We start from the raw sequence: 14350 nt of genomic DNA on the forward strand, positions 1-14350 counted from the left end.
TTGGTTTCAACAGCGTGAAGACGAGCTAGGTGAGAGGCAGGAGCACCGGCCCAGAGGGGGCAACAGTATTCCATTGAGCTGCAGATGAAAGCTTTGTATGTGGTGAGGAGCTCAGGTGTGCCAATGAAGGGTTTTGCACGACAGAGGATGCCCAGTCGGCAACTGGCTTTGGAGGCCAGCTTGGAAATATGGCTTTCCCAGGAAAGATCATGGCAGATAGTGAGAGCCCAAAGCTTTAGTGACAGAACTTCTTCGAGGTGATTGTTTGGAAAGTGGATGGGAGTGTTTTCCAGTTGTTCCTTTCGGAGAGACGTAGTGAAAGTGTGAGATTTGTCACGAAATTTGATTTAAGCAATTGGAAAAAGGGAACAATAACTTGTTTTTACTGTCCGCTTTGGCACGGATGTGCTCCGGAAGGTTCGCCTGTCCTTTGACCTTGAATGAATTGGGCAAGTCTTAAGTAATAATAAATTATTAGATTACAATAACGTGGTGAGAGAAAGTTGTATTTATTTATTAGTTCCATGCTTAACAAACTAGTGCAGGTGGATGGATACCGTGAGATGTACACGATATGGATAAGGGATACAGATGAAGATCCAAAGAGCAGACAAACAGGCTGGAGAACAAGAATTAAGTGACCCGGAAAGACATTGGTGCAGAAGAGAATTGGCAAATACAAGGTACATAAACAGAGGAGACGGCCACCAAACAGGGTAAATGCAGACAGACACAGCTATACATCACCGCTTGAAAAAGGAAGCCATACTTTCTGACTTGATTTGATTTTTTTTAATGCCATTTATTTTAACTGGCCACTTCAGTGATAAACACTGTGCGAGCATTAGTAGCCAGCGTCGATTGTAGTAGTTAGCATAGAAACGCCGTCCATCTGACGGGGATTATTATTTTCAGCCGCAGAAACCATTTCGGCAGAACCAGTGCTTTGGAAACGGAGAGGGCAGTCACAGAAAGATGGATTTATTTTATGACCTTGAGTGGACATGAACATTCTACCTGACTGATGATGCAAGATTTTAACATTTCAGATGTTGAGAGTGGAGATGCAATTTCCTCGCAAATGCCTCCTATTGATTTATTGTTCCAAAAGCCCCTTGTTTTTCTTTTATGCTCATGTTATTCAAGCAATACGTTGTTGGTTTCTCACAAAACAAAAGCTAAGACTGTTCTTATCGGGATACTCTCTATGGCGTGACATCAAATACCTTTTTATTTACATTGCTTATGCTTTCTTCTTTGCAGGGAAAGCCAGGATTTCCCGGATATCCCGGACCCAGCGGAGAGAAGGGGTCAAGGGTGAGAAACTGACCAATTGGTTGTTCTTACTTTGTCAGAACATAATTTCAACTTTGTTCCCAATCACTTTTTGTTTATATGTCTGTTTTATTCATTTATTTTCTCTTTGCTCTTTTAATCTACACCAATTTTTATTTCCTGATTGGATGCAGAAAATGTGGTCATTTTGCTCTGCCTGCGCCTTTCCTTCTCTTTATACCCTGAGCCACCTCCCCTCATTCACGATGTGTTAAAACCAAAATCGTTCTGGCTCTCACTTTCACGCCATGTTATTCCACTCAATAAAACCTCTTGTTTGGGTGCAATTCGGTGAATCAGAGTAAAGTTCATGCTAAATCATATCCCACTCTTTTATTCACATTTATTGCTTCATTACATGCCTGCTTTGCCTTTTAAGGCAAAACAAAGGGCATTTGAAAGCTCAATATTCTACAGTCTGCCCGAAAATCTTCACGGTGATGTGTTTGTTCTGTAAGCTGTCCTCTCCTGCTGGGGTTGTTCTGCATGCAGGCTGAGGTGAAGGCCTCATTACTTAAATTTGATTGGCTAAGGGATTACCTTTGTACAGGGTGGTCCATATGTCTCAATACCGCCATGTTTGTATAATATATTATAAATGTTATATATTATATACGATATATATATATATATATATATATATATGTGAAATATTTTCACTACTCAATATTCTATACTGCTGTCGCTTGCATCCATCACATTTGCTGGCGTGTAACACAACGGAGAATGTTATAAGCAAGCGGAGTCACAAGACATATGGACCAGTCTCTGCATTAAATTTGTAAGTTGCAGGGTACTCGTCTCTGGTGGGTTCGTCAAATGAACAATTTTTTGGGAGTTTGTATTGGTAGAAATGGGTTTTCGACGTAAAGTGATGTTGTGAGCCAGTGTTTCTCAGCCGCATTTACCAGACGACCCACCCATCCTGTTATTTGACCACTGTGACCCACTGTTATCCCCTCCAAGGGTTGAAAAAAAGGCAGGAATGGGGATTTTGAAAAAAAAACCACTTTCCTGAAAAAAGGGTTTATTTAAGTGGTGGGGGTTTTTAACCCAGGTGGGAAAAACCAGGTTGGACCAATTAGTGCCAACCCTCACTACAGGAGTCACAAAAAGGTTGGAACCTAGGCCATTTTTATTTCCTTTTTGCACATGTGTCAATTCGGGGACTAGTCTTACTCGGCAAACATCGTGGCTCACTCTCGACATCGATCAACCTGTTTCTGACCAGTTTTGATCACGTCGAAGTTTGAGGATGCAAATTCACATCGGTAAATCGTTGGGAACATCACTAGGATTTGTGTAACTACTTAGCGCAGACAACTCGCTATCCCCACGAAAACCCACTCATGGCCTTTGGGGTCATGACCCACCATTTGGGAAACACTGATGTGGACCATGACATCCACCATCCAAATGTCGGTGATTGGTACCACTTTGGCCACACTAGTAGTCAGAGGTTAAAGAAAAAAAAAAAGACCATGCTCACCAACAGCATTTTGATCACCCATTTTGAAAATCGTGAAGAATTAACATCTTGTTGAATAACTATCCAAGCTACAGATCTGTACATCATTGTTTTTGTACATAATTGCAATAACGGCAGTTAAATAGATAGCTCTGAATACTTTTCAAATGAAGACCATTGCATGTTTGAGTAAATGGGGAAATTGTTTTCTCATACCTTTTGGGTATTTACAATTGCGTGTGATGCAGGGGCGACGGGGCAAAAGAGGACCTCAAGGAGAGCGAGGACCACAGGTCAGGATTTCAACCATTTATTTAATTCTCACAATAAGTCTGCCTTGATGAGCATTTGGCATGATTCCATTTCTTCATTGGAATTTAGAAATTTCATCCTTTGCTAGTTTGTCTGTCTTCCTCATTATGTTCATCCTTCAAGTGGATCTGTTCCTATGACTTATTCATGTAATGCCCGCAATTATGTTGGTATGCTCAATAATCAAATTGTCATTTCATAGTCTGTTTAGTTCCTATTTGTTCTCCATTCTTATGGATTGGTTATTCATCCATTGTGGAGGCCAGACACATGTGACGTCACACTTGACACAGCCAATCGGACATAATGCACGACTGCATCACAATAAATTGACTGAAATACAAGATCGAAACAAACATGTACTAGTCAGATCTAGTAGTTATCTGCTTATGGAATCTGACCTGTTTCACGTTAATCTTCCTTCCCAAAATACACCGAATTATCGTGCCATCACCAGTGCGGAAGTACTTGTAGCCAAATGCATTTCCTTCAATAGTCGAACCCAGGTTATAGAGCTTATTGATGAGCTCACTCTACCAGTAGTGACAAGAGGGACAATTCCTCTATTCCTGCTAGCAAAGTACCGTAAATCTTTGCTCAAAATTGCACTCGCTCATTGATATAGACCGACTGAAAGATCTTGGAAAATAATGTGTGTGCATATGAACATTAATATTCGGCCTGCCATCAAGAATGACTTTGAAGAATTGCTTTGTTTGAGGCGAATGTGCTGCAAGCTCTCTCTCTCTCTCTCTCTCTCTCTCTCTGTCTGTCTGTCTGTCTGTCTGTCTCTCTGTCTCTCTGTCTCTCTCTCTCTCTCTCCCCTCTGGTTTCACTCACAATTATATGAATAATTTTATTGATACTAGTTAATTGATCTGTCCATTAGGTATAGGTTAGAGAAGTCCCTCCGTCTCATGAAGCTTGTGCCCTCCTTTCTTGTCTTTTTTGTCTTTTATTCACCTTGAGATCCTAGGATGCCTGGTGTTGGCTTAGCAGTTAGGGTGCCGGCTTGGGATCCTAGGATCCTGGGTTCGAATCCTGGTCGATCGCTGAATTAACCCCAGGGGGGTTGACTCAGCCTGTTATCCTTCCGAGGTCGGCAAATTGAGTACCAGCTTGCTGGGATGAATGATCCCGGTGTGTACCCCGGTTTAGAATAGGTACACCGTATCCCTGCGCATCGTGAGAGGCGACTAAGGGTTGGCGTCAGGAAGCGCATCCGGCCATAAAAACATTGCCTCAAACAGGGAACCATGATTGTCATTGGGCCCACACGGCTAACCCCCGCTCTAGCGGGGAAAATGGCCTTAAAAACGATCATTCATTCATTCATTCACCTTGAGATGGTGTTCAAAGTATTTTCCAATTGTAATACAAGTAATAACAGCAGGAGTTGTATTAGTAGTAATTTCCAGGCATGATTTTCCTGGTATCATAAGCGCAATTTGTGACATATTTAAGCCGAGTGTGTGTGTGTGTGTGTGTGTATATGTGTGTATATGTGTGTATATGTGTGTATATATGTGTGTATATATGTGTGTATATGTGTGTATATGTGTGTATATGTGTACATGTTTGTGGGTGTGTGTGTGTGTATATGTGTGTGTGTATTTGTGTGTGCATGTTTTTGCTTGCAATCCCCACACACAGCTGGGCTTCAGGAGATGGAATGGAGATCCACCGAGTTTCAAAGTATCCACCCCACCCTCACCCTCCCCTCCCCCCACTAACGTGTGAGTGTATATGTGTGTGTGTGTGTGTGTGTGTGTGTGTGTGTGTGTGTGTACGTACGCACGCACACATGTGTCTGTGTGCACAAAATATGTGCAATATTTCATGCACAAGATGCGTGTATACAACATAACCACTACACAAAATGTCACGCTTAACATGTGTGTATGCAATACAACATGTGCACAATATACAGTATATCGATTTGTAGCCAAAAATATTGGCAACCTTGCACTTTTTTCAAATAACTCACAATTTTTTTCTAAAAATAAGTTGAAATAGACAAAAGTATTTGATCTAAAAATGGACAAAAGCCTTCAAATCAAAGGGTGCCTTTAAATCTGGGAGAACTGAGCAGTTTGCACAAGAAGAGTAGGCCAAACTGCCAGTAGAGAGGTGGAGGAAGCTCATTCATTACCTATAGGAAGTGCCTGACTGCAGTTATTTTTGTCCAAAGGTTGTGCTACCAATTATTAAGTGGAGGGTGTCAATAATTTTGTCAATGCCATTTCTATTTATTTTCTGATTTAAAAGGATATATTAAGTTCTGAATCAAAAACAAAGATTCTGTAATATTTACAGTGAAATAAAGAATTGTTGAGACCAAATACTTTTGTCAATTTAAACTTATTTTTAGAGAAAATTGTGACTTATTTTTAAAAAAGTGCAAGAGTGCCAATATTTTTGGTGTCAGTGACAAGTGACAGTGACAGTGTGTCAGTGACAAGAACAAGCCGATTAGATTTTGGTTCAGGTTCGGATCCAGACCTTACCTATCAGTAGGATACAAAACGTAAACTGTTCAGCCTGGTGGAGGTATGCTCTTTATCAAGTGCCATTCCAGTTGAAAATTTGATGTCAAAAGCTCAAATGGTTGCAACACACAGGGCAGACAGACACATATAAGTGATTGCAAAACTCCATCTCCCATTGAGTGGTGGACGGCCTTATAATCGTCATCATAACATTAGCAATAGAGGCTTCATAACTTGCAATTTGCATGCTCAACATACAAAAGTCTCCAATGATTTATCATGCGATCTGATCTGAATAATCAGATCCTATGAGAAACTTTTGTAAGTCTATGTGCAAACTCACATCGAATGTTTTTTTTATCCAAAAATGTCAAATTTAATTCAACTGAATGTGGCAGTGCATGACAGACAGTAAGCAAGCACTGATATTGGCTACAACTCTTGAACCACGAAACCACATGTTCTCACAATTTCCCAGTCAATTTGTGAGCCAATTTAAAGGAAAGAAATATTACCTGTCGTCTACTCTGAAATAATGCAAAACCAATAACAGCGCATGAGACATTTAATAGGATATCCTTGAAAATTAGACAGCCTAACAGCATGAGCCTACCCTGGATGTAATTTGTTTGTTTGTCTCTCACAAATATATCAAATAAAGACAAAATAATGTTTATTGAACCTTTCAAGACACACACACCCATACACATGCACATGCACCATTATGGTTTGTGCACATGTTTGGCTTTGCTGTGTTTTGTCTTGTTTTGTGTGGCGTCATGTGCTGTGTATTGTATGCACACATAGTAATTTTAGCTCACCTGGAACGTAGTTCAGGGGAGCTCATGCGATTGCGTGTCGTCAGTCCGTCTATCAGTCCGTAAGTCCGTCCGTCAGTCCATAAACACTTGAAACTTCTTCTCCGAAACCGGTGATGGGATTGCGACCAAATTTGGCGCAAATAATATGTGTTGGGTTGTGTTGTGACTAAAGTTTGTTCACAGCATTAAAAAAGATCGGGGTTTAAGGGGGTCTACCGGGGGTCAAAGTGGATCCAGGTTTGACCCCCCCCCCCCCCAAATCCAAAATAGGCATTCGATTTTTCCTCCGAAACTGCACACACTATTTCGATGAAACTTCGCCACAACCTTCACCACCCGTTATGTACCAAAGTTTGTTCATGGAATTAAAAAAAATCTGCCCCTTTGGGGAACTACAGGGGGGTTGCCCCCCAAAATAGGTATTTGCTTTCTTCTCAGAAACTACACATGCAATTCTGATGAAACTTCACCACAACCATCATCTGTGATGTACCAATGTTTGTTCAAAACATTGGAAACATTGGTGTCTGAGGAGGTACCACGGGATGGGAGAGGGGGTGGTTGCCCCCCAAAAGAGGTATTTTTTTGTTTGTTTATTTAAAGTTTTATGATGATGTTAGTATGATTCGACATGCTGCCCTGTCTTCTGGCAAGCAATGAAATTGATTTTAAAATACCTTTAGTCAGTGCAGTATACCGTTTATTGTCCCCCGTCGCACCGCGGAGCGAAAGGGGGACTATGGTTTTCCCCTCCGTCCGTGCGTCTGTCCGTGCATGTGGGCGTGCGTGCGTACATGCGTGCGTGCGTGCGAAGCGAAGGACCGAATTCTAATTTGGTGTGTGGGTGCAACCCACGTCAAAATCCAAGATGGCCACCGCCATGTATGTGTGAACCTTGTGAGCGGAATATCTTGAAAAATAAGCAAAGTACCAACTTCTAATCTGGCGTGTGGTTGTATCTAGGCTTAAGGAAGAACGCTGTTGAAAATTGGGTCGCCACGTCAAAATCCAAGATGGCCGCCACCATATATATGTCTGAACCTTGTGAGCGAAATATCTTGAAAAATAAGCGAAGTACCAACTTTTAATCTGGTGTGTGGGTGTATCTAGGCATAAGGAAGAACACAATTGAAAATTGGGTCGCCACGTCAAAATCCAAGATGGCCGCCACCATATATATGTCTGAACCTTGTGAGCGAAATATCTTGAAAAATAAACGAACTACTAGCTTCTAATCTGGTGTGTGGGTGTATCTACGCATAAGGGAGAACGCTATTGAAAATTGGGTCGCCACGTCAAAATCCAAGATGGCCGCCTTGCGTCTTCCACTTTGTCAACTCACATCACTTCACCGATGGGGGACCTAGGCCTAACGCGTGTTATATTTGCGGCACCTGCAACTCACTACAGGTGAGTTCAATTCCAAAGTAAAGGAGAATCACCTGTTTCAAATCTAATTATTTTTAACTACTTCTCATAGGTGCCAATGCTATTGTTCAAGCCATTTTATGATTTCTGTGTGGAATAAGCTAAGATTTGGTAGTTTTTTTCAGCTTTTTTTGTTTTGTTCCACTGCAAACCAAAGAAATACATTTGTGGATCTCTAAAGATTTTTTTATTTCAAAAATTTTCTGGAGGAAATGGTGCATTATTTGAAAAAAGTGCAAGAGTGCCAATATTTTTGGTCACGACTGTAAGTCGTCCATAACCTTTTGAGATATTTTGTTCACAGACAGACAAACTAACAAGAAATATGCCGTGCATAGCACTATACTTGCGAAATCCCGAAAGATAAGTTGTTGGCCTATGTTGACCTCAAAAATACTTGGTGTTTGAATTCAGTGATGAGATATGCAAATACTCTTAAAATTTCAAATCAATCGGATGAAAATTGAGGATTCTAGAAACTTGGCCTATGTTGACATTTTGGCCCATGTTGACCTCAAAAATACTTGGTGTTTGAATTCAGTGACGAGATATGCAAATACTCTTAAAGTTTCAAGTCAATCAGATGAAAATTGAGGATTTTAGAAATATGGCCCATGTTGACCTTTTGGCCTGTGTTGACCTCAAAAATAGTTGGGTTTGAATTGAGTGTTTATATGTGCAAATCATCTTAAAATTTCAAGTTAATTGGATGAAAATTGAGGATTTTAGAAACTTGACCTATGTTGACCTTTTGGCCTGTGTTTACCTCAAAAATACTTGGTTTAATTCAGTGACCATATATGAAAGTCTTCTTCAAATTTCAAGTTAATTGGATAAAAATGGAGGATTTTAGAAATTTGACAAAGTTGGTGACCTTTGACCTTTTGACCTTTTGACCGCAAAAACAATATCCTTCTTGCTTATGACCAACTCGACCATTTTGTGAAGTCTCGTGAAGATCCGTTGAACATTGTTACCTGTAGGCGACTGACATACAGACAGACAGACAGAATAACGCACAAGACCAAACAATATGCTTGAAAAATCTTTGATTTTCGCAAGTAATAAAACAGACAGACAGACAAACAAACAGACAGGGGTGAAAACATAACCTCCATCTACCTTCGGTGGCAGAGGTAATACACCCTTATTATGAGAATATGGAGAAAATAATTAAACATTGTGTCAAAATATGTAATGGCAAAGTCATATTAACTAAAGATAGCCCCTGATTATTCCCGCCGCAGCACGTCAAGTGTGAGATGCCCCATTTATTTAATCGCTTCTGTGTTTCTTTAATTATTTACCATTGAGCTTCAGTGTGTCTGTCCAGGCCATAACATTTTACCATCCGATCTTTTGTCATTGAATCTTCAACAAACCTTTAATTTGGAGAATATGGAGAACACAAATTCATAAAATGTACAATTTTTGTTTTAACTGTCATTTGTGTCTAGTTTAGTTTGGGTACAAAGATAAAGCAGACGGGCTTTGCATTTTCAGATACTTCTCGTTACTTTTATATTGCTTTCTGCAAACGTTTCACTGACAGACAACTGTACTCAACTATCTGCAGATTCAGCTATAGCTGCTTTGTGATCATCAGATATGAAGTTTGAATGTTTGTCTTTCCTTACAGTTCGATCTGAGAACTCCCTCTTAATGTGTATATGAGTCGGATCGGACTAGGATAGCATTGGCATTTGCAGCAGGGTGCTGGGTTGCTTTGGTATTATCTGATCGACTGTGGCCTTAATTGGCCAATGCTCTCCTCAAACTTGATCCCAGGGGAGATTTTCAGTTCAAAAGGTGCCCACTACCCAAAATAGAGCAAACGATGGGTGGCGGCAATTGTGAAAGCAAACCCTTTAAAACCCACCATAGCAATCTCTAACAGAACCTGCTATCATTGGCTGATTAAAATGCAAGCTTCTCATTGGCTCAAAAAGTAAACCTGCTGCTCAGGAACTGATGGTAGTGGAGAGCTGCCGGAAAGATCAGCCATGTCAGAAAGCATTGAGCTGCCCTTGTTGTGCTGACACATTTCATAATGGCACATGTAGCACCAAGTTGGCCATCCTGCTCCCAGTTTACACCCAGCTTTAAATTTCCAGGGACATTACGAAATGGTGGCTCACCAAGTGTGCCCAAATGGATGCCATGGTAATACCTGTCATCACACAGAATTCCATACAATACAAAGACATCAGAAAACCTGAGACTCGTTTTTAGTGTCATTCTTATGACCTTTTGGATTACCAATGCACTGATATTTTGGTAAGACCTCACAGATTTCCGATCCCAGATGATCCTACAAGCAGACGATCCCGGATGAGACGTTCATGAGCTTATTAGCAAAGAAGGAAACAATTTTCAGAACATTCAGGTTCTGTAGGCTTCTGAAAACTGGCTTGGAGATACGATTTGAGTCGGCAATGTCGATTCCAATTGAGAATAAGAATCTTCAGATGTTGTTTTTCGATGAAAGAGTGTCCACTGCAATGTTGATAAGAAATATATTTGTGAGCACACGCATCACTTATGGACTGAAGGGCATGTTTTAAGCATTGAAGCGAAGCTTTGACCTCCTTACTAGCAGATAGACATGCAGGCACAGACTTTGTTTCTGGAACGAAAGAGCAAGTGCCACTGATTGAATGGGAGGACTGTTGAAGAGCTTGACAGATTGTTACCGGAAACAAAGTAGCGGTGTTGAGCAAACAATTTTAAGACGCGGAGTGATACAATGCGGACAGGTCGAGATGCCGTGAAAATACTGTCCTTGATGTGATTGTGAAGCAACCAATCAAAGCAGGGGAGAACTGTGGATTCGGATGGCTTTATGGTCAGGTGAAAACACATCGACACACCTGAAAAGTTCAACTGATTTCTCACTTGAAATATTAACGTTTCGGCAAAAAGGCTCGTGGCAAATTTGTAGAACTCAGCACACCTCGGAGGCAAGAGAAGTTTTCAAATTGTGTTCTTTTGCAGGTCATGTGTCCACCTTGCTGGTAAATTTTGCTGAAGGCAGATCATTTTGTGGGTATTCCTTTTGCAGCCATCTTTTGGAGTGGAGTGATCTCAGCACCATCCAAATCGAGGGATGATTGCACGCTGAAACATTCACATTAATGTCTTTGCTCTGGGCTGGCAGTCCAATCGTGGGGTGTTTCAAAATGAACAAGTTTCATTCGAGTGTTTTTGCTTGTGGTTCATCTACTCGGTGCAGTCTAAGTAGTCTAATGCTCTTGAAGCAGCTATATATACATTTTGCAGGAGATAAACACGAAGAGATAGCTGTGTTGCTGGGCATTGCAAGAAAACTGCTGGACAATGGGCATTGGACAATGGACAAATCAAAGTGTGGGAACTGAATCTGCAATGCTGGTGTCACCTTGGAAGTGCTCAGATGGGAACTCTGAACATGCCAACCTTTGAAATAAAAAAAATATGAGTAGGAGGGATGAGTTTGCCAGGATTGACCCAGGAAAATGATTTCACAGATGAGAGAGAAGTAAGTCCAGGAAGAAGGAAAGTTATTTCGTCGTAGGGGATGGTCTAACAGACATGCATGCCACGTGTAATCCTGAATGAGTGTAATCCTGCATGTCACGGACCACCTCTCATTCACAATTGCCTTATTCAGTGCTTCCATATCAGCCTTCTGAATATGGTGGTGCATGCTTCAAATACACAGACCCTTTATAAACTCAGGTGCAGCCCCTGGGAGATCTGCTATCATCCTGCCAATGAATGTGGTGGCAGATCTTGGAGACACATACATTTTACAGAACGTCTGATCACTTACAACATGTCATGAATGTTTCAGAAAACTGTTACGGATTCATCACTTCCGTTGTTGTGGTTTTCATCCACTGTAAACATTTTTAATTCCATGTGCTATTATTGTTGTCGTTTAAGGGAAATAGAGGTTACTATTTTCAAAAGGTAAAAAAAGTTAATGTTTTAAATGAAATCGGACGATGACGAAGAGGAAGAGGAGGAAGAGAAGGCGGAGCGAGTGAGTCGGACAAGAAGCCAAGCTGCTTCAAGGTCCTGAGTGAACGTTGGCGAACGGGGGTCACGTGTGAACTTTGGGTTTCCTGGGAAAGGGATTCCTGTGACAGAGTTGTTATCGCTGTGACAGATAAACCTGCATGACAGGTTTTGTGGTTGATTCTGAGGAGAATCATCAGAGTGCCATTATGCCACGAGAACGGGCCATCGGCCATTTTTACCTCGCGCAGGAGTTGCGCTTTGCTCAAGGTTTTTCACTTCGCTTCAACCATTTTCACCGGATTCAGACGTTAATCTGGTGTGTGTGTGTAACGTGGCTTTTGAGTGGGAAATCTGCGGTTCGCCGAGTGGGAGCCGTGGAACGTCCACACCCGAGGGTGTGATTTCCCAGTCGCCTGGAGGGCACCTTTACGCATCTTTGGCAGCGGGACTGTGACTGTCATCCGAACGGGATTCTAGTCTCGATTAGACATCGTTCTGACGATTACTGGAGCGGATGGACTTTGGCTTGATGCCGGAATAGAGACATTGGGAATGTTCTTCTTTTCGCTCACTTGGAGCACAGTGAGTTATATTGTACGAACCTGATGGTACCATCATAGGAATGATATATATTGATTGTACTTTTGATTAATATTGTTACTGTACCGTTATTCTTGTGTGACCTTAATACAATACTTGTTTGTTGGTAACAATTGGTATGGTTTCACCATTGATCCTTGGCATACAGAATAACACATCTTTCTGCCGTGACTCCTCTCGGGGCTCGGAGGTACACAGTGACCGGGGTTTGGGGAGGAGCATGTAACAGAAATTGGGGGCTTGTCCGGGATTAAATTCCGCAACATTCGTCTTGGATATAATTCCCTAACATTCCCAAAATTCCCAAATTTGGAAATTTTCTAACATTCCCAAATTTTTCAAAAAAATTAGAAAATTTTTGTATGAAGGTTAACAGGTGCTAACTAATAGTCACCATGGTGTTTGACGCAGAGAAGTTTGCGGCGTCCCCTAATGAGGCACAGTTCCAAGCGTTAAAAAGATCGGAACTCTTGATATTGACCAAATATTTTAACTTGGAGGTCCGAGTTAATATGAAGAAAGCAGAGATGCAGACATTGGTGGTAGAATCTCTGGTGGGACAAGGAACATGGAAAGAGGTAGCCTTGGATTGGTTACCCGAGGAAAAAGGAAATGCGGATCTCCGGAAAATGGAGATGCAACTGCAGAGCCAGGAAAGGTTAAAAGCAGAGGAAAGGAAAGCAGAAAAGGAAAGAGCAGAACAGGAACGAGAACTCGAGGAAAGAAGAGCAGACGAAAGAGCAGAGGAAAGGAGAGCTGAAAAATAACTCGAGGAAAGAAGAGCAGAACAGGAACGAGAACTCGAGGAGAGAAGAGCAGAGGAAAGGAGAGCTGAAGAAGAAAGAAGACCAGAGGAAAGAGCAGAGGAAAGGAGAGCCGAAAGGGAGTTAAAGGAACGTGACTTGGAGTATCAGAAGGAACTTAAACTCAAGGAGCTGGAATTACTGGGAGAACGGAGAGAAGTAGTATCCATGCCGGCTAGTTCGACAACTAGTCAGAACACTTGGGATGTTGGTAGGCAGGTGAGGCTGGTTCCACCCTTCAATGAGAAGGAGGTAGCCAAGTTTTTAAAACACTTTTAGAAAATGGCTCAAATGCTAAAATGGCCTGTGGGGTCCTGGACTATGTTAGTGCAAAGTGTTCTGGTGGGTAAACTCAAGATATCTATTCGGCTTTACCGATTGACCAATGTGCAGATTATGAGATAGTGAAGAAAACCATTCTCAAAGCCTATTAATTGGTCCCTGAAGCTTACCGACAAAAATTCAGGAATGCCAGGAAGAGGGAGAGTGAGACCCATGTGGAGTTTGCCAGAATGAAGGAAACCATGTTTGATCGGTGGTGTGACTCGACGTAAATTAGGAAAGACTTCAACCTGTTGTGACAATTGATCTTGGTGGAGGAATTCAAACAGTGTGTCCACATGGACATTAAAGTACATCTGTATGAAAGGAAAGTACCAGAGTTGTATGAGGCAGCAACCGTGGCAGATGACTATGCCTTGACACACAGGATGGGGTTCCACAAACCTGACTTCCCGCCTAGAGTTAGCCAGGGGAGTTATGGTAGATCAGGTGCGGAGAACAAATATTCATGGAGGCGGCATAGAGTTGACTATGGGGACAAAACTGATACCGCGACTTTTAGGGATCAGAAGACTGCAGTTCCAAGACATACTTATCTTCCGGGGGGCCCGAAGCAGACCACGAGTTTTTCCTCCAGGCCTACTTGCGCTTTTTGCAAGAAACCTGGACATTTTATGTCCCAATGTTACGCCCTTAAAAGGAAAAATCAGGAGCGGAGTCAAACTAGTGCAACTCCGAATGCATTGGCAAATGCGAGAAATCGTCCTTGGAGGACAGTGCCTTGTGAAGGTTCCCATGCCAAAGTTACGG

The 14350-nt window shown here is 41.7% G+C and overlaps 1 protein-coding gene across 1 annotated transcript in view; it reads left to right on the forward strand.

Annotated features, from left to right (window-relative positions):
• The window catches only part of LOC137438890 (uncharacterized), a gene marked incomplete in the record, with an annotated part of 494558 nt that overhangs the window by 250004 nt on the left and 230204 nt on the right, over nucleotides 1-14350 (forward strand). The window contains 2 exon segments of the mRNA XM_068134344.2: nucleotides 1264-1317; nucleotides 3052-3096. Of these exon segments, the coding sequence (XP_067990445.2) occupies nucleotides 1264-1317; nucleotides 3052-3096 (99 nt within the window).

Source organism: Myxine glutinosa, chromosome 13, assembly GCF_964187855.1.
Source record: "Myxine glutinosa chromosome 13, kmMyxGlut1.1, whole genome shotgun sequence".
In the NCBI taxonomy this organism is placed as follows: domain Eukaryota; kingdom Metazoa; phylum Chordata; class Myxini; order Myxiniformes; family Myxinidae; genus Myxine; species Myxine glutinosa.